The following is a 27,942-nucleotide window of genomic DNA, read 5'->3' as shown; positions in this document are numbered from 1 at the left end:
TGGCAGGACACAGACAGTTTCCTTAGGAAGAAAAGAGAGAGCAACATTAGCTGTGAAAGTGGAACAGGCATTGGGGTTTCAGGGTGGATTTTGCAGTCTTGGGACTTTATCACTACAAACCATAAGGATTCTATCGACTCTGTTACCTAAGCCAGTTGTGTGTCTGTGCTATGTTGGGTGTCTTCACCAAGTGTTACATCTGTCTTGTGCTTGGTTTATTGCTCATTTGGGCTTCCAAAGCCAGTTTAAGGGACTCCTTCAGAATCCAAAGCTGCCCTTGGTGCAGATGCTGGCCTGCCCAGGAGCCAGGGTCCCTTCTTTGCCTGCACCACATGGCAGGTTTGTTTGGAAATCTGGGAGCTGCCACTTTGAAAGAGACTTTTCCATCGATAGCAAGTTCTGGTTTTCCAGTGATAATGTGCTTTTGCAGGAGGAAGTTAAACCCAAATGATCCACTTTTCCCTGTATGTGGCTGAAGCTCAGACACAGTGTCCGGCCTCCAGCTCTGCCCTGTGGTACCCAGTACTGCTGCATATGGAGTATGGCATGGGATGCTGGGATCCCTGTCTCTGTGGGTATGGAGTGTGGCACACTGGGATCCCTGCATCGCTGTGTGTGGAGCGTGTCCTGGAGCCCTGGGATCGCTGATCCCTGTATGCTGAGCGCTGGGATCCCTGCCCATGTTCCCAATGCCCTCTAGTGGCTCTTGCCGCTGTGCTGCGGTTCCATAGGGCACGGCCAGCAGCTCCCGTCAAACAGCAAACATCCTTTTGTTTAGAAAGGAAAATACCTTTTGTGTATTTTTTGCTGGTTGCTTGTTAATTCCTCTTTATTTATCTGGGTTTAATCCCAACCCTTCCTTTGGGAAAAAAGTTCTTGTGAATTCAAACACTAGATAGTAACTGGATATCTCATGGACCTTTAAATCCATAGGAATTTTCTGTGGGGATTTATTAAAGAATGTTTTGTTCCTTACATTAAAATGTGTATTTTCTTTCTCTCTAAACAAGCAGTAACTGGAAGGAGTGTGCTTGCCGATGTCACTAGAACCAGACTTTGGTGCTTATCTATGTGCATTAATTGCTTTGAAAAAGTAATTTTTTTTAAGCAGTGGGAACAACACCTTTGAACTCATGTTCTCAAATAACTTTTTGAGAGAAAATTAGTATTTTGTAAGGGTCAGAGTCTCCCTCCCAGCTCCTTCCCTCCTCCAGTCTCCCACCGCAGCTGGCCCAGTTGAGGTGGTGTGGCTGGGCCGTGCTGAGGGCTGTGAGCCCCTGCCGAAGCCCCAGAGTGTCCTGGCCTGCAGGGACGTGGTGCAGGCTTTGGGCTGGCGCTGAGGACGCGTGGGTGGGTGTGTTATAGGTCTTCTGTGCACAGCTGTGCACAAGCTCTTCTCAGCAACAGCAGACAAGGTATTCCTTGAGGCTTTTTGGAAAATGAATGGCTGCAAGAACAGTTTCATAGAAGCAGGGTTTAAATTGAAGTATTGGGCTTTTTCCTCGGGAGGACCATGCATGCTGTGGAATGCATAAAATCTGTTAAAAGTCCAGTATGTTTTGTTTGCCTCTTTGTGGGGGCATGGGTCTGACTTCCATCCTCATCCTCATCCTCCCTCTGAGAAATACAGGGCAGGGGCTTGTGTGTACAAACATACTTGGGTATATTTGTTTCTTTATTTTCAGGAACTCAAACTGCTTGAAAAGACACCAGATAAGTACATGCAACTGCAGAGTTTTCCCAGTGTTTGGACGGCTGTGTGCTTCTTGTATCTCCAGTCCTGGCACTGTAGCCAGCTGCCCATTTGTGTGCTCGGCCTCCTTTCCTGGGAGAGCGGCGCTGGGCTCGCTGCAGGGCCCTCGTGCTCTCCCCCAGCTGGCTCTGGCAGGAGAAGGGCTGGAGCGCCAAGGGCGGATGCCCTGGTGAGGGAGGTCGTGGCGTGTGGGGTCTCAGGGCCGCCCCGCGTGTCGCAGAGGTGCGACGCCTCCCACCAGCACCAAACAACCCATGCTGGTTTGAAATGGGCCCCAAGGCTGCAGCCCTGAGTTACCTGCGGAGGAGCTGGCTATGCCTGAGCAGCTGCTGGTGCTGCTAGTTAACCTCTGAACCTGCCCAGCAATGTTAAACTCAGTTTTTGCCTTTTTAAAGCGCCTTTTCCTCGAGCTGGGTGTCCCTGCTGTCTGAAGGGCTCTCCTGGGGGACCTGTCCCTGCTGGGGTCCCTGGAGCACTCCCCCCGCTCCCATCCGTGCAGCGCCTGGGGTGGCTTTGGGTCTTTGAACTGTCAGTGTGTGGAAAGAGAGCGCAGGTCCCAGGAGCCACCTTTGTCCAGGCTTGCTGAGTTGGCAGGCCCAGGGCCAGGAAGGGGCTGCTCCGGGCTGTTGTGCCAAGGGCAGCGTGCGGAGGGGGCCGACACCACCCTGCCTCGGGAGCAGCGCACCCCTTTGAGCTGACCTGGAGCATTGAGCCGCTAGTGGTTCTTTGGGATAGCTCTCCTCTGCTGTAAACTCCCTACATGGATTGCTCCCTGCTCATGCTGTTTAACTTCCTTTGATCGTGTTTCCAGCGTGATTGTTGAAGGTTAAATATTGGCATGTGTTAAGGATGCCTTGGGGTGTATCAAGGACAAATAAGGGAAGGTTCCTTGGGGAATGGGTGTTTGGAAGGGAGAGTGTTGCTCTGGGAGGTGAGGTGGTCAGCGCTGCCTGGGCCTTTCTGTGAAGGCCAAAAGTGCATGCTTGGGGTCAGAAATTTATGATAATTTTAACTGGTGATGAATCAATTACTGAAAACAAATCCACGTCAGGAAATAAATACAGAGGTAATGGCTTGGCTTTCATCGCTGAGCACTTAAAAAGTGCTAATGATTTGAAAAGGCACAAGAAGAGATCTGAAAGGAAAATGGCAATATCAGATTTATTTTCAATTTTCATCTCCTTCGCTAGAATTAAATCTGAGAAATGAAGACAAATAGTTGCACGTAAGGAGCATGGTAATGGCTCAGTGCCTTGTCAAGGAGAGGAACTTCGGTTTGCGCCTACTGCTTGCTGCTGCTTTTGACTGGAATTTTGTGGCATGCGACTAGGCCAGAGAGTCTCTGGAGGAACTGACCAGCACAGGACAGACAAACCATTGTGAGTCACTAGCCCTGTGTTGGGTTAAATCCTGAGAGAACTGAGTTTAAGAAACTGCAGAAAAGTTTCTTTTCAGAAGCCTTGTTTCACAGTAAAAAGTGGAGTAAAGAGTGGTCTGTTATTTTCTTGTAAAAACCAAGTATCCTGGCAAAGATTGGAAATAAAAAGGCAAATTCACTCCTTCATTTCCTGTTTTAGAGGGAGCATGTGCCTCTGCTTTATGCTGGAATCAGCCCGAACTGTGTAGTTACCTGTCTTCAGCAGCAGGGAAATGGACTTGGCCTATTGAAAGGAAAATCCTTGGAGAAGCAATTTAAACTGGGAAATTACTCTTCAGAGAGCAGCATCTTCCTTAAATACATCTCAATCTTTTTCTTGGCATCCAGCAATGGTTTTTGCTGGTTAATGGAAGTTATTCTGAGTTTTCTGGTGGAGGTATTTTCTGTTTCCCCTCAAAGCCCAGATAATACACTTTTACATACCACCTTCTAATTTCATAATAATTTAACTTTTTAATAACTGGTTCAAAGAATGTATCATCTGTATTACATTCCTGCTTGCTACTAGGAGGGTTCATATTTTCCTACTACAAGCTTCTCTATCTACACAGTAGTTGCATGTGATGTCTCTGTGAATCTAAAAAGAAGTTGCAGTAAATGTTTGAATTTTGTAAGTGAAGGAAATTACAAGACACAGTTAAAAAGGAGACCAATCAACCTTGGGTTGTGTTTTGTGTAAAGAATTGATGAAAGACATTGCTAAACGCTGATTTTGGGGTGGTTGCATTTGTAGACAGCAGTGGAAGCATACAGAGCTCTCATGTCTCTCCTTTCTGCAGCTGCAGGGTGGTTGATGGAGTTATGATTCTCCCTGTACTGATGGTGATGGCATTCCCATCTCCGAGCTGGCAAGGTGAGTGCTGTGTGGGGTCAGAGTTTTCAGTGGGGTGTTTGCTAACTCTTCCCTGATTGCTCCAGGAAGGGCATTGGGTTTGGAAAGTGACTCCCATAACTGGTTTACACAGCTGTGTGCACGTGAAGCTTTTCTGACATGCAGTGTGTTTACGGTTTGCCTCAGGAAAAGGGGAGTAGTATTTCCACTGCCATGGAAAGGCAGGAATGGTGCATTTGAAGATCTCTTGGATGTTTTGAGAGATGAGCTCCTGAAAGATGTTTACTCACTACTTCCCAAACAGCCTTTGGAAAACATTGAATAAAGGCTTGTAACTTGTAACAAGGGAGTAACTTGGTTTTCTCAGTTTTAAATTTTAACTTACTTGATCGAGGTCTCTTGTGTCTGCTGTGGTATGTCTTTGTCATGCTGAAATAGCTGAATTAGAATTGTTACCTCCTAGTTAGTGGTTCTTCAGCACTATCTGAAAACAGTATCTCTTCCCTTAAGCAGATTTTATTATCTAATGATTTCGTTACCTCTAACTGAAGCTATTAAGACTGGGATGATGGGATGATGTTCTTTCCTCCACTCTTCCCTTTTACAGATGATGAACTGAAGCTCAAGATGGTCCCCTATGAATGTGTGTGTGAAGGCATGTCCTGTGGGAATGGGGATCGGTGCCAAGGCCAGCGGTGCTTTGCTTCCCTGAGCATTAATGACGGGACTAAGGTTTACCAGAAAGGCTGCTTCCAGGTCTACGAACAGCGGAAAATGACGTGCAAAACGCCTCCGTCCCCCAACCAGGCTGTGGAGTGCTGCCAGGGACACCTGTGCAACATGAACATCACTGCGCAGCTGCCCTCTTCCAAAGGTGGGAGCTTAATTAATCGGCAGTGCATTTTGAGGAAGAATAGGGGCTTGGCTTTGATCTGCTGTGCTCGGAGAGAGATGGCTCCAGTGCTGGCTGAAGGAAGGGTTTTGTGGGTGCAGGACACCCTTGGTGCCTTGGTCCCCCCCCTGGAGCCTGCTGGCACACATCTGATGCCCATGGGTTGACTGGTCCCTATGGCTGGGGTAGTGAGGGGGTTGCAGTTTGTGGTTGGGGTCAGGGTGGAGGCACTGCCTGTGGGAAGTGGCTCAGTGCAGGTGGGGGTTGTGCTGTTCCACAGGGAGCGCATCCTCCGTGCCAGGTGTGTGCTCACACCTGGCTGTGCAAGGCCTTTCTGGCAGGCTGGGTGGGTACCGAGGTAAGGGTTGGTGTCAGTGCTAATGGGTTTAAAGACTTTCTCTGGGAACCTGCAAATTTATTGTTTTCTCTTTTTTCACACTTTTTCCCTTCCCCCTCTTTTCCAAGGGCAAACCTTTCAAGGAGAAGCTGCAGGTTACAGCATGGAAACACTAATCATCGTTATCCTAGCTCCTGTGGTAGTGTTGATAGTTTTTTCTGCAGTAGCTGTGCTGATCATACGGAGAATACAGAAAAACCACATGGAGAGGCTCAATTCCAGGGATGCAGAGTACGGCACAATCGAGGGGCTCATCGCCTCGAACGTGGGGGACAGCACGTTGGCAGTAAGTGACCCGTGTGCAGGGTGTGAGCTTTCCTCACTTCCAAACTCCCCTCTCTTCCTTCCATGTGGCCACATCGCTAAGAGGACCTTTTGCTGCCAGGGGATGCCCCTTGGCCTCAGGACTTGAGTGGTGCCATTCCTGTGCTCCCAAAACTGTAGTATTAATGAATTTTAAGCAAAAGATGGGTTTGGCAAGTGTAGGTCCTTTGACCTGGAGAGTTCCTCTAAACTGTTCATGTTCTGGAAACAATTTCAGCACATCAAGACAGAGTATGCCTGATTGTTGGGTGGGCTGCAGTAATGGGAGAGGTGAAGAACTGTGCTGCATGTTTGATATACAACAGCCTGAAGGGTTGGAAAAGATGTGATGCTAGGTGAGAAAGAAAGAAAATACAGATAATTTTGACGTTTAAAACCCTCAGACCTGACTGCCATGATCTTGGTAGCAGGACTCTGGGATGACTGGAATATCAGTGACATTTTGTTGATAGAAGAGCAGTGGGAGTTCTAAGAAACGTGCAGTGCTTACTCAAAGCTCAGCTTTCAAAATAAGCTCTTGCTCACACGGTCTCTGGAAAATATAGTGGGCTGGAAAGTGTTCCCTTTCTGCAGGCTGACTGTCCCTTCCCCCTTCCCTTAGGCCAGAGCACAAATGTCCCAGCAGCTGTCCCTCACTTTATCTGAGCAGAGCAAGTAAAGCTTCATGCAGATGGAGTGTTTGTTTCTGAAGCAGTGCAGAGTTTTCTTCTCCTTGCATTGCTGAGATAAAATGTCCCCAACATTAAGAGGCTGGAAAACATTTTCTGTTTTGGTGCTGTCCGACCATAATGTGCTTTCACTGCAGGGTTGAAGAGTGGCCTATGTCCATTGATATTTTTTTTTCCTTTTTTTTGATGCCTTTGGCTCTGTTTAATCAGCCCACAAGGCTTGACTCTGTGTTACTGGTTTAAAACAGCCAGTCTTGATGTATTCACCATGGCCCAGGCATGTGTGCAACTGATGACCTGTCCTTAAGCACTGACTTGCAGCTTTTATCAGCTCTTCTGTCTTACCTGTGCAAGATCATTTCAAGCCATTTGCAAACCTTTTGTACTTCTAGTTATTTAGTGTTACTTGGAAATGGTGATAAAACCACAAAGAATAAATCAGAATTCTGTTTCAAAGAGCTGGGAGGAGTTGGGAGCTGTGAGGGCTTGCTTGGTCTGGTGGAGCTGTCAGACCCTCTGAGCGATGGTGCCACCGCCGCTGCTCTGCCTCTGAGTGTGGCTGATGCACAAAAAGTAAATGGTAGTTCCTGTGCCTAAACGTTCACCTAAACAGCAAGTCTTTTAGATCCCAGATTTTTCTTCTCCGTTGTGTTTTAAGTCACTGGTTTTGTCACACATTAGATAAGTTTACATTTAGGATTAGTATCTGCAGTGTAGCAAGTGCTTAAAACCCTAAGCTGCTTAATGGGCATGGAAGGAGCTCTGGCCTCTTCAAATCTTGTTTTTACAGTTGCTGTAGATAAGTTTGGGGGTGGTTTTTTGTTTTTGTTTCTTTTTTTTGCCTCTGTTGCAAGCAGGAAGGAAAATGAGCCCCCAGTTCATGTTAAAAAGTAAGGTAGTCTCTGTCACTCCTAGATTATCTTTTTCTTGAGCACTCATTAAGAGGTTGTTAGAAGAGATGAGATTTCTGCTGCTGCTTTCTGGTTCAAGCCCAGCAATGCAGTTTTCTGGAAATAATAGAAAGTTGATTATACTTAGGCTTTTTTATCCTATTTTCCTTGGTAAAGAAAAAGTCCAGGAATAGTTGTTAATACTTTGAACTAATACAAAAGTCCTGGCTGTAAAAGTAGCTGGCATTAGCATTTTACAAGGCTAATGGGATTTTAACATTCAATCAAGATCTCACTCATGTTTATTATAAGCGTTCTTAAGCAAAGTCTGCATTCTGTGTGCTAAAAATACCAGAAAGTGACAAAGCTTTTAAGAAAGATTTGTTACAGAAGTTTTTCTGGAATATCAATGCCAGATCTTGTGTAGGTAAATACCTGCACCAAGCTTGAATAGTCTGGCCCAAAGTTTCCCATGTACCTGCCTCAGAGTGCATCCCAAGTGGCCCTGGGTGCAGGTAAGCAGCGGTGTGCCAGTGGTTGCCAAGTCAGAAGCCAAGTGGGGCTTGCAGGAGCAGGACAGGGAGGATGGCTGCAGCCCCCTGCAGAGCCTCCTGCTCCGCTGCAGCTCTGCTCTGCGGGATCCGTGGTTCCATAAATCCAGGCTCAGGAGTGGGGTGGGTGGTGTGTGGGTGAAGGGGGTTTTGGTGGCTGTGCACACCCATCTGCTGGCCCAGCCCTCCCAGAAGGGCTCAGTTTTGGGGTGCTCGCTCGCTCCAGCCCTAGTGTTCCCAGGGCCTGCCCACCTGCATAGGGATGAAGGTTTCAAGTACAGAAATCAAAGGAAGTTTAGTTATTTTTGAGGTGCTGAGATTATTGCCAGATACAGAAACTTTTGGGAGAGAACAGCTGATACTAACCTTATTTGTTTGAAAGAGGTACCAGAAAGAGAACTGAGAGGACATAAGGTAAGTGAAAGAAGAGTGAAGTGCTGAAAAAGGGTAGAATCTTAGGACAGAGGATAGCCTGTAGGCCAGGAGTGGGCTTCCAGTTCACAGACATCTATTGTCCTATTCCACTTACTAAACAAATAATGACTTACTAAACAAATGCTCTTTGACCCCGAGTGACCAAATGGCATCCCCAGAGCCACAGAGATACCCCCAAGCTTTAACCTAACCTGTCCTTTGTAAACAGGGAAAAATGGGGTTTCTCACGGGTTCTAAACTTCTGCGTTTCCTTCTGAACAGGATTTGTTGGACCATTCCTGCACATCTGGAAGTGGCTCTGGACTTCCTTTCTTGGTGCAAAGAACGGTGGCTCGCCAGATTACCCTTGTGGAGTGTGTAGGTCAGTGTCTTCTGGGTGTTTAGTTTTTTGTAGGGCTTTAGTGTTAATTTTAAGGATTCATTAAATTTTTCTTCAGCGTATTTTTATTATTAATTGAGTAGTGTTGCATCTGAGTTTAGGAAGCATTTGGGTCAAAGGTACCTGGAGGCATTGACATTGAGCCAAAATGCTGTCCTGGCACTGAAGAGGTGAGGAAGGCATGAGAATGATTGATTTTAATAAGAAAAAGGGCTAGAATATGTTCTGTGCTGCTGCTTTGGTGACTTGAATTTGGGGTGGGTTAACAGCTTCCTGTAAGTCCCGAGAAGATTTAACTCATCAGGGTGTTCAATCAAGCCCAGCTGTGACAGATGAACTTAGGAATTTGTAAGGACTGGGCCTACAGTTTAGCAGTGTTTCTTTGCTTTTGTCTCAGTGTTGTGTTGAGTAGGCACAGATGTTCACATCTGCCTGAAATCCAAGTGTGCATCCTCTGATGCTCTGCAGTTCCTCTTGATGAGGAACTGTAGGATAGGACATACATGGTGATTGTACTTGTGGCATGTTTTTGTGTGCATACATGTGAGTGAGTGCGTGTGTCCTTGGAAAGAGGCCTGCTCCCAGGTTAGCTCAGGCTGGCACCATTTCTGGGGGCTCTGTGTGTTAGCCTGTAAGGCGGAAACAGATGAAAGTGCTTGTGCAGGAGGTGTCTCTGGAGTGACAGCACTGAGACCTCAGCCCTGGGTGTCTTTGTTCAGTGAACCTGCTGCTTGCTCCCATGAGCCTCTGAAGGACATGGAACAGCAGAGCAAGGAAGGGCAGAATTTGGGTGTTTGGAGTTGTCAGGTCTGGCACAATTCATGGCCCCATGCCTGAGGCCATCATATGTGGGCTGCACTGGAAATGGTAGCAGCCAGAACTGCTCTAGTGTGCCTTGTCCAAGATGGTGCTCGATACTTGATAATTTCATTCTCTTCTTCTAAGCTATTGGGTAAAAAGCTTGGCTTGCAGACAGTGTGTCCTGATTGCTGCAGGACAGGGCTCGGTTCTGCTGGGGTTTGGTGGTTTTGTTAATCCTTTTTTTGTTTGTGGGTGGGTTTGGGTTTTTGTTTTCTTTAAATCATCATTTTGTGTTTCTGCAAGGGCTGATGATGTACTAGGAATGTAAAGCCTGTGTCCCCAGCATTACATTTCCTTCCTGTTGTCCTAGCTGCAGAATTCACAGCTTTGTGTTGTGCACACTGACCTTGCCATGTGCTGCCTAAGTCACTTCAGCTGCAAAAGCACTTTTATTGCTGGTTGTTGAACGGTGACACTTCCCAGTTCAAACCCTCTGTACTGCACTGGTGGGGAGAGATCCACACTCACAGGGCTTGCAGTCAAAACAAACAGGAGTAATGAGGGATGCTGGAGCACAGTGTGACTCCAGCAGTAAGAAGTGCGTGCAGGGGTGATGAGACCACGCTGGTGTGATATCTGGTTCATGACAATCGAGTTCTGCTTGGTGAAGGCAGCTGTTGTTGACAGCTTCTCCTGTGTTGTTTCCCCTGCCAGGAAAGGGCCGTTATGGAGAAGTTTGGAGGGGTCAGTGGCAAGGAGAAAATGTTGCTGTGAAGATCTTCTCTTCTAGGGATGAAAAGTCCTGGTTCAGGGAAACTGAGCTGTACAACACTGTATTGCTGCGGCACGAGAATATTTTAGGTAAGTAGGACAAGCACATTCTGTATCCTGGTGTGTCAGGTGTAAAGGTGAGTTACCTGCACAGGTCACTTGTGAAGAACTGCACACTCACCAGGCATCTCACAGTCTCTAGGTTCTTGTGTTGTGATAAATAGCTGAAGGGAAATTTTCAGGGAGAGACTTCCGGGGGGGCTGAGTCTCAAATGGGGAATGTGTCATAGCAGCTGTGACTTGTTGCTTTGCAATATTCCAGCAGGAAGCAGTTAATCAGCCAGATCAATCAGGTGTTGGCAGCTGAGCACACAGAAAACAGTGGAGGTGCCACAGACCCCTGTGGGAGGGACTGGCTCTTGCAGCTCTCACTGCAGAGTCCTGCGCGGTGTGTCAGGGGAAGTTCTGGTGGATCCGTGTTTGGTTGTAATCTCAGTTTCCCTGCAGAAATGGAGGGAGAAAAGGTGGGGAGGAGTTTATAATGAGATTTAAGGATTTGAATACTTTTCCTTTTGACTGAGTAAAGTGCAATATGAATCCAGTATTCTCTTTTGTTTGACTGTTCTGCTCAGGGTGAGAGAGCACTCAGGGTGAGTAAGGTCCTTTGATGTTTAAATTTCAGCTATAGCTGCATGATGTATCTTGTTTCCCTGTAAATATGGAAGTAAATGAACCTTGTGCATCACTCATACTTCATGTGCTCAATTCTAAGAACTGGGAAAATGGCTTTGTTATGTTGGGCCTTGGCTGAGATCTAAGCAGCCCTTTGATTCCTAATAGACATGCCCTTCTGTCACCAGTGTGCCACCTCTGCAAATAAAAGCAGCAGCACATTTTCTGAGTGCTGACACTGCCTCACCCAAAATCTGTCTTCAATCAGTTTTCCTTCGGCTTCTTATTCTTGCTTCCTGTCAGAGAATGTTCCCTGGCTCTGTAGCTCATCCTGCTAGACATTTGTCTGTTTCCTGAAGCAGTTCCTTTGTTACTACAAAAAATAATTTGGTGGCCTCCTGAAATGTGAATTATTGAACTTCCCTTCCTGAGAGAGCAAGTGGCTTGGCTGAAATTACATTGCACAATTCCCTTGGTGCTCTGCCTGTGTTTAGTCTTTCTTGATAACTGTCAAATTTGTTGGCTATTTTAGAGACTTTTTTAGATGCAATATTAAACAATATCACAGGTTACAGAAATGTCACATTGTGCACAAGTCTGACTTTAGGGGAGAAAGCAGTGGGTGTTCTTTCTGACAAATGTATGTGAGCTTTTAACAATCGTGGTTTGTTCCTTTGACTTGGGAATAAAACTTCTGTTGTTCCCAGCTAAAGGTGTTGAGGGTCACTATGTGGATATATGCAGAGGTGACAGGAAGGGAGCTTTCCTTAATTTGGGGTTCAGTTTTAAGATATGACATTTTTGAAGGCAGTTCTTGAGGTTCATGGGTTTTGAACAGAAAACTTTCTCTGTTTCTTCGTAGAAGATCATTGTGGTTAGACTACACATTTAACCCTTTTCTGAGCAGACTGCACTGGCTGCCTGTGGGCTCTAAAAATGGAAATGGTTGTTAATGGCTTGATGTTTGTGAGGTGTTGCTGCTTTCCAGTGTGACCCTCTCAACTGGGCAGCAGCAAATGTGCTACAGACTTGGGGTGTTTCTGTTTGACTGGGAACTTCCCCACCCCCCTCAAAAAGAGGGAAAAATAAAAGTATTTTTGAAGTGTGTGGTCCTAACAAGTAGTTGTTTGGTGCGACTGACAATACATAAATGGGTTCTTGTGAATAGATGTGAGTTAGATTTCCAGCCTTTGTTGGCTTTGTTTTCATCACAGTGGTACCTGCAGTCGTCTGCAGTGCAGTTGTAATTAAACAAGTCTGCATTGCAAGAGGGGCCAGCAGTATTGATGCACAGTATCACAGAGCATTCAGAGCTGGAAGGGACCTGCAAGGGTCAGCAAGTCCAGCTCTGAAGTGGGTGGCCTGTACGGGTATCAACCCCACAACCTTGGCGTTATCAGCACCCTGCTCTAACCAGCTGAGCTGCTTTTTTCAGGGCGTCTTGAAGGATCTCTGTCAATTTATTTTCTTGTTTCTCCTTCTTCTGTTGCTCTAGGTTTTATTGCATCTGATATGACTTCCAGGAACTCCAGCACGCAGCTGTGGCTGATCACGCACTACCACGAGATGGGCTCTCTGTACGACTACCTGCAGCTGACCACGCTGGACACGGTGAGCTGCCTTCGCATCGTGCTGTCCATCGCCAGCGGCCTGGCGCACCTGCACATCGAGATCTTCGGCACGCAGGGCAAGCCGGCCATCTCGCACCGCGACCTCAAGAGCAAGAACATCCTCGTCAAGAAGAACGGGCAGTGCTGCATCGCCGACCTGGGTGAGCGCAGCTCCCTGCTCGTGCAGAGGGTGTTGGGTGGCTGCAGCTGCAGGATCTTGCAGTGGCCCCGCAGTGGCCCCGCAGTGGCCCCGCAGTGGCCCCGCGCTGCCCCTCCCTGCGCTGGTGCTCCCCGCGGCGGCCGCCAGGTGGCGCCTGCAGCCCAACCACTCTCTTTGGGAGTTCTGGGTTTCCATGGTTAAATCCCATTCCCGGATCCCAGAGGATGCAGGGATTAGACTTCATTTCTGAGATAATGTGTGTCCTCCCACAGTCAGTCTGAGCCATGTGCTCGCTGTCCCAGTGCCGTAGCTCTGTCCAGCTTGAGTCGTGCAGATCATTCTGTGAGCCCAGAAGTGGGTTCCCTCGGACCAGCTGGTTTGAAGCCTGATGTGCAGGTGCTGAGGAGCAGTTGCAGCAGTGTGGCTTGTTCACACCTTGGAGGGATGTCTGACAATAACTTTCTTTTCTTTCCTCTGAAGACGAGGGAGAAAATAGTGGTAGAACAGTATTGGGGCACCATTGCCTAGGCAAAAAGTATATCAGGAGATGGGAATTTTTAGCATAATAATTCTACTGCATAGTTTCTATCACTTGTGCCTGAGGGACTGGAGATACACACAGGGAAAACATGAAAGCCACATACCTGGGTCTCTGGAAATTTGCCATGGGAATAGTAACAAATGGAGCAGTAAGTTGAAAATATAAAGCTTCAGAGACTGGCTTTTAAATAAATTTGTACTTGACTCTGAGGAGGGACAGCACATCCTGGCATTGATTGATATGGCACTGGTACAGTGAAATCTACTACACTATTTATCTAGAGGCTTCAGATGTTTGAGAGATTTTTCCAGGAGAGCACAGCAGTAAACACTTCTGATTAGTTTTTATGGTGGTTAAATAGCTGTTTTTTAAAATGTGAGCTGCTCAGACATGTATCTGTCACATTCTTCCTATGTTCCTCCTCTGTAAGGGAAATTCACCAAACAATCTGTTGCTTCTGGCATGTATTCATGCCCTTTCTTCTGTGAGGCTCTGTCTTATTTCCATCCTCTGGTCTCTTCCTCTCAGCCTCAGGATCTGGAGCTGAGAGCTGCTCTGGCCCATGGCACTCCCAGGATCAGGAGCTGCAGTACCAGCACTGGCTGGATCAGATATGCTCTGGCTAAGCAGAAGCTGTGTGACAAAGTCCAGGAATGGGTGTCATTCCTGCTCAGTCTGTCAGCTGTGGAAAGGTTCTGCCTTTGTCCTTCTAAAGCAGTGCACGTGCCTGCTGCTGGGGCTGAGTTGAGCAACTCTGTGGGACAGCACGCAGTGCTGTGGCAGAGCAGCAGCTACTCCAGTGTGCTGGAAGGGTCTTGTAAAACCAGCTCGTGCCTTTTTGTGAATTGGTATCTTCAGACAAGAGCTGCTCTGCCAGGGGCTCAGTGCCCCTAGTTAATTCCCTGGGGGAAAGAGACCCTGGAGTAGAGCAGGATCTGCTTCTCAGCTCCCAAACAGCTTGGATGCCTCTGTGATGGAAACCAGGTTACAACACTCTGTCCCCTGACCTCATTGCCCCACCTCCTTGGTGTGTAGTGTGCGGGATGCTGACTTGCCTCCCTCAGTTGTAAACCTTTGACCTCTCGGCCTGTGGAATCTGTTTTGCCCAGTTTGGATGAACTATTACAATTTTTATCAAAGTGTTCTCTGAGGTCTTGACGTTTTCAGAGTTGCCAGGAAATGTGGTTTCTAACCTTTGTTTGCAGTTGCAAGCTTTTTTAAAAGAAAAATTATAATCCATACATACTGTATAATATAATGTAATATGAATTTAAAATAGTACGTTAAACTGTAAGTGTGTGTGTGTGAATATTTGACAAAAGTACTTGGATCTGGGAGCAGACTTCTTATCAGTCTGGGGTCATAAGATGGTACATAAGGTGTCCCCAAGATGGGTGGGGACAAGCATTTTAGCAGTGCTTGTTGTGATAGGCCAAAGGGAGGTGGATTGAAACTGAAAGAGGGTCAATTTGCATTAAATATAAGAAGTGTTTGACCATGAGGGTGAGGAGGCCCTGGCACAGGGTGCCCAGAGCAGCTGTGGCTGCCCCTGGATCCCTGGCAGTGTCCCAGGCCAGGTTGGACAGGGCTTGGAGCAACCTGGGCTAGTGGAAGGTGTCCCTGCCCATGGCAGGGGTGGGATGGGATGAACTTTAAGATCCCTTCCAACCCAAAGCATTCTGTGATTCTGTGATCTTTCTAGAGGTGCCATAAGCATTTTCTTGTCAGCTTGAAATATCTTGAAGTGCATTTGAATTGTAGAAAAGTGTTTTCCAAATTTTTGTTACAGTGAAGGACAGACTGTTCTTTGGAAAAAAAGAAAATGAATGATCTGGTGATGGGTTAGTTTTTGTGGGACTGAGGTAAAAAGCCTTTTAAGGTTCACCTAAAACAAACTCCTGTTAAATGTAAATAGTGTATGTCATTCTCAGAAGATTTGTTGAGGAAATTAGGGAGAGTTTGCATCACTCTCTCTGTCACTTGGCTCTGCCATGCACCCACTGCTGCTCAATTTGCAGTGCTCTTTGTTTACTGTGGCCAAATGAGTGCTCTCTGTGTTTCCAAATTTACGGTAATTTAGTCCTTCACATAATGTTCTCTGCTTAAATGTTTAGTAATTAGTAGAAGCCAGGTAGAGTGGTTTTGTCTGACTCATTTTAGATCTGCTTGAGGATGTTTATTTTTCAAGCTGGTGCAAATACGATGTTTTTTATTTTCCAGCTTTATTTTTGTAACTTGTGTGTATCCTTCGTGCAGTGTTTTTCTTCTCCCTTCCCCACAGTTCGGGTGTATCCACCTACCCAAAAGGTCTATAAATAAATTTGAATGCCGTGTAAAATTGTTTTCTTCTAAGCAGCAGCTGTTTGGCCTCTGCGTATCTGTGCCCGGAGTGCTGGGGACATCCAGTGGCTGCAAAACACTTCATGACAATGTTTTGCAAGAGTGCAATAAAAAGCTTGGTGGTAATCCCATAGGAGATAATGGGCCAGTCTGTAGCCTCAGGGGCTGGTTTTGCTGGCGAGTTTGGAGCTGACCTCATTGGTCTTTGGCCAGTTAGGCCCTTGGCTCCTTCTCTTCCAGAAACCATCTGATGGGGTTGCTGCTCCCGGGGACCTTTAAGCTTGTGCTGCTATGGTTGAAGGAGACTTCACAGTGACTTCTTTTTTCTGTCCTTCAGGCCTTGCAGTTATGCATTCCCAAAGCACAAACCAGTTGGATGTGGGGAACAATCCCCGTGTGGGCACCAAGCGCTACATGGCTCCAGAAGTCTTGGACGAAACGATCCAGGCAGACTGCTTTGACTCCTACAAGCGGGTGGACATCTGGGCCTTTGGGCTGGTCCTTTGGGAAGTGGCCAGGCGCATGGTTAGCAATGGTAAGTGCTTGGGACTCCTTCCCTTGCCTCTAGGAGAGGCTGAGGAAGTGCATGGCAAAGCACCTGCCACCTAAATGCACAGGAACATGCTGGGCCTCCACAATAGTTTGATTCCTGATATGTTGAGGAAGCTGTTGGTGTGTTGGGTACAGTGGCTGAATCCTGTTGTCATTTCTGTTAAGGCAGAGAAGAGAGAGAGTCCCCTGCTCATTCTTAGCACTGGTGAGACCTCATTCATACCAAATAGCTAAGTTAAAATTTTAGATTACAAAGTCTCCATCCTTCTTCCTTGTGTCATTAAACCCTAGTGAATATTTGTAGGTGGATGTTTCTCATGAAAAATCCTAAAGGACAGAAAGAAAATACATGGGAAGTGCAGAAGGTATCAGAATTCAGGACTGCTTTTGGTTTACTGAGTTAGATGCACTCCCAAGGTAGGGCTTGGTCCAAGTGCAGTTGTGCTTGGGAAGGGTGTCCCTGCCATCCTGTCTGGAGCACAGGGTCACTTCCTCTCTCCTTGGCCAGGGTACTTGAATTTCAGAACCTTTTAGCTGGGTATCTCTTGGTGTGATTCCTGCTCAGTTCAGAAGTCCTCTCTGACTTGTAGATCTCAGGCTGTGCTCTCTGGACCTGAGTGGGCAGGAGAAGACAGAGGATGCCCTTCAGGCATTTCTGCAGGTCCTGACAGGGTTGTTCATGGCCACGTCTTTAGATATGAGGAAATTGCAGATTGTCACAAGCATTTGTTTAATCTATTGTGTTTGAGCTCTTCCCACTAAGTCCAAATGTGCTGAAGGTGTACATGGCTAGTTAGAGGAAGGAGGAAAGATGGTGAATGTGCAGTGTTAATGTTTCTGAGAGCGTTTGTTGGCACAGGTGTGTTGTAGGCAGCTGTGAAGACTTGCACAATGTTTGGGGCCTTCTGGGTTGCATCACATCAGTGTGAGTGCCTGGGTAATTTCAGCTGGAGCTTTGGTGTTCTGTGCAGTTTTATACCCTGCACTGCCTTGGCAGTCTGTGAGCAGCCTCGGGTATCGGTGGCCGTGGAGCGATGGGCTGGCTGGGCAGGGCTTGGTGGATTCCCGGTGCCACAGGGGATGCTGGTGCGGCGGAGAGGGAGGGCAGGGCCGGCCCCCAGCTGAGGGACTGCACCCACGGAGCGGGGCAGGGACCAGCAGGGCTCCTGCAGTGTGCCACTGGGCACAGGCACAGTACTGGCGCTGTACACAGGCATTGCTGCAGCTCACAGAGGCTTTACCTGAGCCGCTCTTGAACGAGCGAGGGTGGATGGTGCTGGCAGCTTCACCAGGCTGGTGTGGAGCTCAGGGGACTGCAGGCCTACCTGCTTATAAGTGAATGCTCTGGGAATTTGATTCTGACTGAGCTCAGTGCCACCATGGAGACACTTACGGTGATGCAGATCTGTCACTGCGTTGGTCATGTCAAGACAGTCTGAAGTTTCAGGCACTGGTGATGCTAATTGCACAGAACCAGTTGCTCTGTACTCCTGGCTGTTGCTGTAAGTAATTCCATGCCCTTGCACTGGTTGGGATGGAGTAAACATCTTCCCTTGCCTCTGTGCATTGAGCTGTGTGGGAATCGTTGCTGGTCAGGTGGTCACTCTGATAACCCTGTTTGCTTTGCAGTGAGACTTTGGCATTGGGAGTGAGCCTGCAGGAGCAAGGGCGTAGTGGTGTGAAGGGGTGATGATGTCTTGGGGGACCAGAGACACTCGTCAGCTCCCTGTGCTACAAACTTCTGCTGTTCTCCCGGGCTTGTGGACACTGGGCATCTCTTGTTCACCTGAGTCCTTCCAGTGACTCAGCCTGGTTTAGTACTTCAGCTCACAGAGACCTTGAAGTTCTTAAATTTTATTTAATTTAATTTTTATTTTAAAAACTTACCCAATGAATCCTCCAGGTGACACAGAGGTTCTTGGTATTTTCTTGTTTAGTATGAGGAGGAAAATGTGATAGGTAGCTCCTTTGGCACAAACAAATACTTGTGTGTTGTCTGTGTGCTGTAGCAGGAGCCAGCCAGCATTTTCTCTGTACTGAAAATGTGATTTCGCTCCCCAAAGCAGTGTTTGACTCTCTTCAAGTAGAGCAGTGCTGGTTCTCTGGAGAGTGTCCTCTGCTCTTGGAATGTGCTGCCTTGGTTCAGTGCTTCCCTGGTGCCTGGCACTCACAGCTCAGATCCCTGGGAATTGTCGTGGTTGTTCCCAGGGTTGTGGTCTTGTTCAACAATGACAGTAACAGCAGAAGCTCAGAGGTGGTTCCTACTCAAAGTAACCCTGGCGTGTGGTCGTCGTTCCCTGTGCAAGGCTGGAGCTGTTGCTGTGCTCTGTGTTGGGTTGAGCAGTGAGATTTGTGCATGCACAGGACAAGCTGGACTTAAAGTCAGCTAAGGGCCATGGACAGGCTCCGAGAGCTGGAGCCCCTCTGCTCTGGCTGGGCTGGGAGAGCTGGGAATGTTCAGCCTGGGGAAGGGAAGGCTCCAGGGAGAGCTCAGAGCCCCTTCCAGGGCCTGAAGGGGCTCCAGGAGAGCTGGAGAGGGACTGGGGACAAGGCCTGGAGGGACAGGACACAGGGAATGGCTTCCCACTGCCAGAGGGCAGGGATAGATGGGATATTGGGAAGGAATTCTTGGCTGTGAGGGTGAGGAGTCCCTGGCACAGGGTGCCCAGAGCAGCTGTGGCTGCCCCTGGATCCCTGGAAGTGTCCAAGGCGAGGCTGGATGGGACTTGGAGCACCCTGGGCTAGTGGAAGGTGTCCCTGCCCATGGCAAGGGATGGGATGGGCTTTAAGGTCCCTTTCCTCTCAAACCATGTGGGGAGTCTATGAAGTGACAAGGAGTAAAGGTAAGAAGCCACTGTGGTACGTGTGAATTGCAGGTGATTGGAGAGCAGAAAGCCAGTGGCCCCAGGAGAGCAGTAGGGCGTGCTGGAAATGACAGAAGTCACCTCCAAGCTGTGCAGAAAGCCCAGGCTGTGGGTTGTGCAGAAGGTGTCCCCGAGCCAGTGGGCAGCCCGTGCTCCCCGGGCAGTGGCCGAAGGCAGCGTGCCCCGGTCGGTGACGCTGTGTGGGCGCAGCGCTGTGGGACAGAGGGCGAGTGGCTCCCTGGCACCGCTGAGGGAGGGCTGCTGCGGAGCCGGCTGCTCCCGTGGGCCCGGCACGGCCGGCCTCGGCAGCTCCGAGGATTCCACAGGCACTACTGGAGTAAAGGCCAGACCCGCTTCCTTTGTCTGCAGTACTGCCTGTCTTCTCTGGAGCAGCCAGTTATGTGCCCTGTGCTTGGGAAAGACCACATGAAAACAGTGAATGAGAGCCAGACGCTCTCTGCAGTGGTAAAGTTCACGTGTAACGTCCTCGTGGCTCTGGCAGTGCCTTCGGAGCTGTGTGACGTAGCTGGAGCTGGGCATTTGGCTCATGCAAAGCCCCGGCTTTACCTGCAGGACGGGCTCTGTTGGTGAGGACTCACAGTAAACTGGGTTCTGGGCTGAGGCAGGAGAAGGGTGAAGCTAGGAATTCAGGCCAGGTGATGTTGCAATGCAATGAAATGCAATGGGGAATTGCTCTGAGCAGGAGGGTGGGTGGTGCTGCTGTATGCAGCATGTGTAATTTGTCTGTCCATGTCGGAATAGCACTGGGCAAACTCTGCAGGCTGCCTGGTGCTTCTGATGGGCTTGCTTGGGTAGCCAGGTCTCCAAATTACCCTACTGTTTTCCAAGGCACTTGTAATTTCCTGAAGACTCTTTCCCTTTTTGACTAATCATCGCAGACAGTGGTTTACAGATTTTTGCAGATTATGCATAAAAATATCTGTGGAACTTTGATCTTCATCTCCGATAGAACACGAAAACTAAAATTCAACTGCTGTAGGAAAGATTGAGAACCTCGTTTCAGCTTCAGGCTATCCAAAGCAGCAGAGATTCTCCTGGGTTTCACGTGTGGCTGTGGGATTTCGGTCTGTTGGTCCCAGCTGTCAGCAGCAGCCGTTTGATGTTCCTGCTGGACACAGAGGGCCTCATCAGCTTCAGCTTTTTCCATGCTGCTGACCCAGATGCCCGTCTTTGAACACCAGTTTGTAAATTGGCTTCCTGAGAAAGTTGGGCTCCCTGTAGATGGTTTGTGGGCCTGATCCAATGAGGAAGCAGAGAGGTGCACGTGTGTCTTGGGGAGCAGGCAGAGGGGCTCCAGCCTGGCAGCGTTCCGTGAGCAGGGTGACGGGCTGGGGGAGCGCACACACACAAACTCCTGTTTCAGTGCCAAACCCTAGGAGATGGCCAGGTTGGTGGTGTCAAGACCAGGCTGGATGGGGCTTGGAGCAACCTGGTCTAGTGGAAGGTGTCCTTGCCCATTGCAGGGGTGGAATGAGTTGAGCTGTAAGGTCCTTCCCAACCCAGACCAGTCTGTGATTTTATGAAGATGCATTCAGCTCCTGGGTACCATGGGCTCTCTGGTGTTTGGCTTTGTGATGGCATGTGGTGCCAGTTACCCTGGGGATTTTACTGTTTTCATAACAAGGAATGAAATGCTTTGAAACACCAGCTTGAGGGTCTGTGGATGCTGACATGCTTACTGGACTCTTTCAGTAATTATGAAAGCACCAAAGTGTGTGTTGAACCTGCTAGAAACACCAGTGCAGACCTTACATTTTTCCATTTGCTGGTAGAAGTCCCAGTTTGTGGTAGGCAGGAGAGCTGCATGTGTTACAAAACATGGCCTTTTGGCAAGGGATTTACTTCTCATCCTTTCAGTTCCAGCATCTGCAAAATGCATATATAGCTCATACTCAGACTTGCAATATGAGCCAATTAATTAACATTTTGGGTAGAAAAAGCTGTTCCTGGGGCAGTGAGTGCTGTTCTGTTGTTCAGAGGCTGCGTGACAGTGTAGGATTGACTTCTGAAGGATTTTTGTGCCTCTTGGGTGGGTTATCTGTTCCCTCTGTCCCTGCAGAAATGCTGTTCACTTGCACAGTCATGGAGTAATGTCTGTTTGTGTCTCACCAGGTATCGTGGAAGACTACAAACCACCCTTTTATGACTTGGTTCCGAACGATCCCAGTTTTGAAGACATGAGGAAAGTGGTCTGTGTGGATCAGCAGAGGCCCAACATTCCCAACAGATGGTTCTCAGACCCGGTCAGTATAGTGCTGGGGGGCTGGAGCAGATAGGTGCTGGTCTTTCTTTGACATAGTCGTGGAAGCTTTTTCAGTTGTCACTTGCTGTGGAGATGATCTCGATGGGCCTCGTCAGCAGCATCACCTGTACAGGTGTTGGGATGTGCTGGCCTGGCCTTGGGGAGCACTGAGCAAACTGATGACTGCCAGGTCTGAGCTGGTCACAGATCAGCCTTTTAGGAATGTGATTTAGCAAAATCTCTTACAGCTGCTTTTCCTGGGCGGTTGTTCTCCCTCCGAGAGGAAGTGAAGGGTTTGGAAGCTAGTCCAGGGCTTTCTAGGGCTTACAACACACACAACAGAATGCTGGTCTTTCCTGCCTGCAAGATAGGGGCTGTTGTTCCTTTTGAAAGACTGATGCTCAAGTTTATTTTTCTTCATCAGTATCAGTCTGGCCTCTCCAGGCTGCCCAGCTGTTCTGTCCTTACCCCTGAAGCTGCGGAAGTCAGTTTGAAATCTGTAGGGCTGGGCAGGGCAGAGGGCCCGTCTCTGAGGGTTGGGTGCCAGCTGTGCCCTGTGCTGGGAGCCCAGCCAGTTAAACCTTGCTGGGCATGATGAAATCACAGGCAGAACTTCTGCACCTTCTCAGCTGCCTTCCAGGGTCTGCAGGAGTTGGTTTCATTGAAGAGAAATTCTGTGTAGTGTTTTCTTAATTAGAAAAAACTCCCAACACTCAACTGTTTGAAGTTACACTAGCTGGTCACTCCAGTCAGCCCACAGGCCAGTTGTGCTCTTGATTTAATCAAGTTATCAGACTTCAGGAGATTTTCAAAACATGAAAGCTCTGTATTTGATAGATGGCGGGAAACTCTGAAAATGGAGCATTCATTAGGCAGTAGAACCTCTCTGTGTGAGTGCTTGGCCCCAGCCAGTGCTTCCTTGGCTTGTTATTTGTGGACTGACCTGCATGTTCTGTGGTTTCTGTTCTTCCCCAGACGTTGACGTCCCTTGCCAAGCTGATGAAGGAGTGCTGGTACCAGAACCCATCGGCCAGACTGACAGCCCTGCGCATCAAAAAGACTTTGACCAAAATTGACAATTCCTTAGACAAACTGAAAGCTGACTGTTGACCCTCTCGTCGTGGTGCTCTCCTGACAGGAAGGCACTTGGCTGGCCCAGGGGGCTCTGGCCAGGCAGTTCATACCCCTGGTCCCCAGGGGCTGCTTGGAGCGGGAGTTCTGGGGAGCCGCTGGGGGGGCCGCGGGACGTCCGGACTGCTCGGACCACACCTGGGCGAGCGCTGAGGACTCAGCTGGATGTGCTGTGGCTGAGGTAGTGGCCTGAAGGAAGACAGAGAAATCCTAAGACAAGATCAGGGCATTAAACAATGGCTTTGAACAGCTTTTTTCTTTTATTTTCTTTTCTTCTTTCTCTTTTTTTTTTTTTTTTTGGTTGTTTTTTGTTTTCCTTTTTTTTCCCTTTTCTTCTTTCTTTTTTTTTTTTTTTTTTTTTTTAAATTTTATTTTAATTCTCCTAATCACTCCCAGGGTAAACACATGGAAGTGGTAAATTTTAATCAGCAATATTGCCTGTGCTTCTCTTCTTTATTGCACTAGGAATTCTTTGCATTCCTTACTTGCACTGTCACTGTTAATTTTAACGACATGACTTGCCAAAAATATGATTGGCTGTATCCTGCATTGATCTCTGCCTGAGTAATAGGAAAAGAATTCGGTAAACTGAAAATGTAACTGTCAGACTTTAGCTGCATTTTACATGTGTACTGATGTTTACAATAATGCTGAACATTAGGAATTTCTTGTTTATCCAAAACTTGCAAATTATTTATTACTAGTGCACTTGCCAGTTTTTTAAACTGTAAAATAAGTGCATAAAGTTAAAGCTTATTTTTATGTGGCCTCTTTCATGATTTCTTACACAGACGTTTTTGTAACACCGTATAACCTGAAACATGAATTGTTTTCTGTATTATCATATTACAACTTGATAGTCACATTTTAAGTGCTTCACATTTGTAGGTGTGTGGTCTGTACCATATTTTCAGTTGGAATATGGAACGTATATATAGCCATTTCCCACAGGACCTTGCGTCTGGCATCTTACTGATCTGGGAAAGGAAAGCAATGGAGGAGTTAACTAGAATATTAGGTCATGAATGCTGTGGGGAAAATGCATTTTATTTCTTCTAAGCTATATAATATGCATTTAAACTCTGCCAGAAAAATAACTATTTTGTTTTAATCTACTTTTTCTATTTAGTAGTTATTTGTATAAATTAAATAGAATGTTTTCAAGTCAAAGCACAGAGTGTTTGAGTTGTGTTACTGCTGTCAGTGATCAGGTGCTGCCATGGGGACCCTGGGCTGTACCCGCAGGGTCCTGGCGGTGCTCCTGCCCCTCCGAGGTGCTGAGGCTCTAAAGGTGCAGCAGGGAGGTGCTGGGCTCTCCTTGGACATGACACCGGCCCTGTCCGTGTCCTCCAGTTCCCTTCCAGGATCCCCACCTGCGGCGGGGAGGTCAGCTCTGTCGGCAGCAAAGGGTTCCCTCTGCCTGGGTCTCTCCACACCTCTCCTTCCTTAGGCCAGTGGAGTGTCCAGGAAGTGGCAGTGCCCTCTCATCCTTGGAAAAGAGCCCCTTTGTTCGTAGGCTTGGAATTCCCCAGGCGATCTAAGGCTTAGGGCAGTGATCAGCCACTTGGACACGATTTCTCTCTGGGGTAAAACACTCCTCTGAGTTCCCTTCAGCGCTTCAAGTCTGCCAGGTCCTGCTCTGCTGCCTCTCTGTAACTTCCCTCTCAGCCCCATCCTCCCTGTCCCGTTCCAGCCAAGAGGAATGCCTCATTCCACATTGCTAGTGTAGGAATAGGAGCCAAGTGTGTGGGGTAGGTGCTGCCTGGGGCTGAGAGACGGCGTGGTGTGGAGCTCTGCAGAGCAGCCTGAGCTGGCACCAGCTGCCAGGTCTCTAACTGTGTAATTGTACGTGATGAGGAAAAAATAGGAAAAGTGGTATCCGATGAACTTTTCTCTTCGTTTGTAACAGGAATTCAAATGCCTGACTGTGTTTTGGTTTGCTTTAAATTGGTGTGTGTGTGTGAGCTGTGTACTGGGCTGACTGGGACACGGGTGCAGCCTGGGAGGGACGGGATGTCAGTGGCACAAGGGAATCGGGGGTGGGCTGAAGCTGCTGGGTGGATGGAGGTCACTGGTGACAAGTACAGCTGCAGGGTGAGGAGCTGCATTGCTGGTGACTGATAGTGGGCGTTGCCTGAAGCTCTGCAGTCCCCTGTGCCTGGTGTGACTCCAGCGTTTCTGTAACGGGATGGAACAGGCAACAGGATTTGAGCCAAGTGGGAAGCAGGGCGGGCTCTTTGTGGAGGTGCTTGGGGTGAGGCCGGCAGGGATGTCTGGACAGTCCAGGATGACAGGAGGTGGCACTGCAGACAGAGGGGACAGAGGCAGAGGTGGCATTTGTGTGCAGTGTGAGTGTGGAGTTTATGGTCAAGTTTTTGCTTGGAGTTTCCACCTCTCCAGTGTTTTCCCGTGCAGAGCTTGGAGGAGAGAGACAACCTGTGGTGCTGATGGTTGGTGACAGCTCTGGCCGTGCTGGCAGAAGCTGCGCTGCGTCCCTCAAACACTGCCACACGGAGTCTCACCATCTTACTGGCTATTAGGAAGATGGTCCTGTTAAATACCTGCTCCAGCTCTTCTTTGCATTGTAGCCATCCTCTGCAAAGTGCTGTGTTCTAGAACAGCACTGACTGCGGGTTGGGAGCGGCTCCATGTACTCCACAGTGGTCCCTGTGGATCTGGCTTTTCCAACCCCAGTGCTGGGTACTGGCTGTCAGCTGTGCTGGGGCTGCTGCAGGATATGGGGCCTGCAGCAAGAACATGCACACTTCTCTCTCCACCCCCTTCTCAGGGAGTTGTGCAGAGCCAGAAGGTGCCCCTGAGCCTCCTTTTCTCCAGGCTGAGCACCTTTCCCAGCTCCTTCTGGTGCTCCTGGTGCTCCAGCCCCTTCCCCAGCTCCATTGCCCTTCTCTGAACACACAGGGAATAATGGACTAAAGGATAAAACCACAAACCATAGGAACACCCCAGTAATACTCTTTATCCTGTCTTAAGTAAAGATTATCCAGAAAAGCCACTGGCAGGGTAACAGAGTCTGTCAGTACTGGGAGTCCTGGGCACTCCTGGATGTGCTGGGCAAGGTCACGGTCAGTGCTGCTGCTCTGAGGACTGCCTTCTGCACAGCAAAGCATCCAGGGTCTATTTTAAACACATTTCACTTTCACCCCCTGCTACTGAAGTACTTTTGGTCCAGGCGAACTGAACTATTTGAAGTGTTAGCCTAGTGTGTGTGTTGGAATTGGGTCACTATTTGGCAAATGTGAATCAAGAAAATGAAGTGGAAAGTAATCATTAGGAGTAATTCCTTAGCAAGTTCTCAGCCCTCGACTTGGGGTAAGTCATTCACCACTGTGCCTTCCTAATGTACAATTACTGCTGAGGATAGTCAAGGTCTGTGCTGTCCAAGCCAGCAGGAGTGGCTGCATTCTCTCCTGGGAACTGGAGTGTGGCAGGCGTGGGAATGGAGAAAGGAAAGCTCGGTGACAGCCAGGGAAGGATTATCTGTGGTCTCTGTGATTTAACCTCATTTCCACGTGTCTGGACAGTCACAGGAGACCGTTTGTTGCTGCTTTTCCCTGGAGGTGTGAGGGCTTGGGCGTGGGGGAGGTTCCATGTGAAGGGAATACCCCAGCCTGCCACGCTGTTTTTCCAGCGTGTTCATTAATCAGTGTTCCTCTAGTACCTCCACAAAATCTAATCTTCTAAAGAGATTTGGAATTCTTATATATAATCTGCTGCAGTAAGGGTGTCGCTGCATTTATTACTATGGCGATGGCACAGGCAGCTCCCTCGCTGGAGCTGAATATTCATGTGTCTGGCGGGTTTGCACTGCACCAGCCAGGATGGAGCTGCTCGAGCGGTGCCTCGCTGGGCATCAGAGCCTGCTGAGAGGAGGCGTGGAAAAATAGCTCTAATGAGTAGCACTGCCCGTGGGGTTCAGCTGTCCTGTGGGTGGGGACAATCCCCAGCAGTTAGAGGAGGAAGACTGGATGCAACCAGAGGTGCTTTAGATTTAGAGGGGTACAGGAAGAAATATAGCTTTTCTTTTTTGATTTCTCTGTTGTCCAGAGAGGCCATGGCTGCCCCATCCCTGGAAGTGTCCAAGGCCAGGCTGGATGGGGCTTGGAGCACCCTGGGGTAGCAGAAGGTGTCCCTGCCCATGGCAGGGGGTGGAGTGGGATGAGCCTTAATGTTCCTTCCAACCCAAACCATCCTGTGATTCCGTGGTTCTATATGCAGAAGGCTTGTTTGTTACTGGTCAGGAATATGTGGCACTTCAAGGTGTCCTGGGGATGGACAGCTGCTGGGAGCAGCCTGAGGCTGCACACCCCAGTTAGTGTTGCTGCAGAGAAGTCACTGAAGGCGTCCTCCCCCTCAGTTGGAACTTCCCTTGTGGGCCTTCTGGGCTGGAATTATCCATCAAAAATCCGTATGAAGCCTTCCAGAATTTTATTTACCTGGATTAAACTGTTTTGGTAGGGACAATTCTCTTCCCTGTGAGGCAAAATGTCTGCTGTACAAAATGCTCAGCCTTGGTGCAGTGGTTGGCACTGGAGAAGGGAAGCAAAGACATTCCAGGTGCTGTTCCATTTATAGAGAGAGAATCTCAAACACAGAACTCATTTTAAAGATAAGATCTGTGCGGGAAAAGTAAGTGTTTTATCCAAAGCTGAGCTACTGCTGTACTGTGACAGGTGCTCTCACCTGGGAATAGCACACTGGCGTTACATTCCCAGTTAGAAGGAAAAATCCCACCACCCTTCAGTGCCTGAGCCACGGAGCTGTGCCAGGACAGAAGCCAGGGCCTGCCAGGAAGGGCCGAGTGCTGCTGGATGTGGCTCATGTTGGAGGAAGAGGCTGCAGGAGGGACCTCAGGTCCCTCCCTGTGGAGGAGAGCCTGGGCCCTGCTCTGTGGATGCAGCTTCTCGCTGGTCATGGCCTTGTCTCGAAGCCCCTGGATCCTGTGTGGTGGAGCTGTGTGAGGCCTGTGGGGGGATCTTCCAGGGTTTGGGACACCTGCTCACTGTCCCCCTGTTCAGTGCCAGCCCGACTGCTTGGGGCTCTGGGGCCGTGGTCCTCGTGATGGTGGCCTGTGAGACAACACACCGAAGTGTCTGCCAGCTCTCAGTCCTGCGAGGTGTCAGTTGCTGGGTTGGTTTTTTTTTAAAAAAACGCAGCCCATTGTCCCCCTTGGCGCCGCATTCGCTGCCCTGTGTCACCCTCGTCCCTCCCTCGGGGCTCTGCACCCCCAGGGCTGGCAAAAGCCCGTCCTTGGCCGGAGCACTCCTGCCCCGTGTCCCGTGTCCGTGCCGGGCGGGCACCCCCGGCGCTGCGGGGAAGCATCCCGGGAATGCTGCTCCATCCCCCGCCGTGGGCAGTGCCTGCTGGGGAGCTCCGGTGTGTGCCCAGGGCTTTGTCCGGGCTTTTCACCCCTGGGAGCTGCACGAGTGATGAAGCAGCTGAACCTCTGAGGTGGCTTTTAAAAATTACCTAACATCAGTAATTAATAATTTGTCTCCAACTGCAGCCCTCACCCAAGCACTGACCACCTTCTCCAGTGCAGTGACTGTCCACTTTTACCGTCACAAAACTACCTTGAACTCCTAAAATCAACAACGTTTGGATACTGGTATCAGTGTCAGCAACTCCAGGTCTTGGTTACTGTGCTGAAACCTTTTCCT

General features: G+C 48.8%; 1 protein-coding gene across 3 annotated transcripts in view; it reads left to right on the top strand.

Moving 5' to 3' along the window:
* The window catches only part of ACVR1 (activin A receptor type 1), a 48,090-nt gene extending 24,656 nt beyond the window's left edge, over positions 1-23,434 (top strand). For all 3 annotated transcript variants that reach the window (XM_048309610.1, XM_048309609.1, XM_048309611.1), the window contains exons 2-10: positions 3,971-4,044; positions 4,631-4,897; positions 5,381-5,598; positions 8,442-8,541; positions 10,075-10,221; positions 12,299-12,574; positions 15,792-15,989; positions 21,004-21,134; positions 22,109-23,434. In XM_048309610.1, coding sequence (XP_048165567.1) covers positions 3,993-4,044; positions 4,631-4,897; positions 5,381-5,598; positions 8,442-8,541; positions 10,075-10,221; positions 12,299-12,574; positions 15,792-15,989; positions 21,004-21,134; positions 22,109-22,243 — 1,524 coding nt within the window. In that variant the 5' untranslated portion in view covers positions 3,971-3,992 and the 3' untranslated portion in view covers positions 22,244-23,434. The remainder of the gene's footprint in view (positions 1-3,970; positions 4,045-4,630; positions 4,898-5,380; positions 5,599-8,441; positions 8,542-10,074; positions 10,222-12,298; positions 12,575-15,791; positions 15,990-21,003; positions 21,135-22,108) is intronic.
* The last annotated feature ends 4,508 nt before the right edge of the window (positions 23,435-27,942 follow it).

Source organism: Corvus hawaiiensis, chromosome 7 (genome assembly GCF_020740725.1).
Source record: "Corvus hawaiiensis isolate bCorHaw1 chromosome 7, bCorHaw1.pri.cur, whole genome shotgun sequence".
Classification (NCBI taxonomy): Eukaryota; Metazoa; Chordata; class Aves; order Passeriformes; family Corvidae; genus Corvus; species Corvus hawaiiensis.
This window is presented reverse-complemented; position numbering and strand designations above follow the sequence as displayed.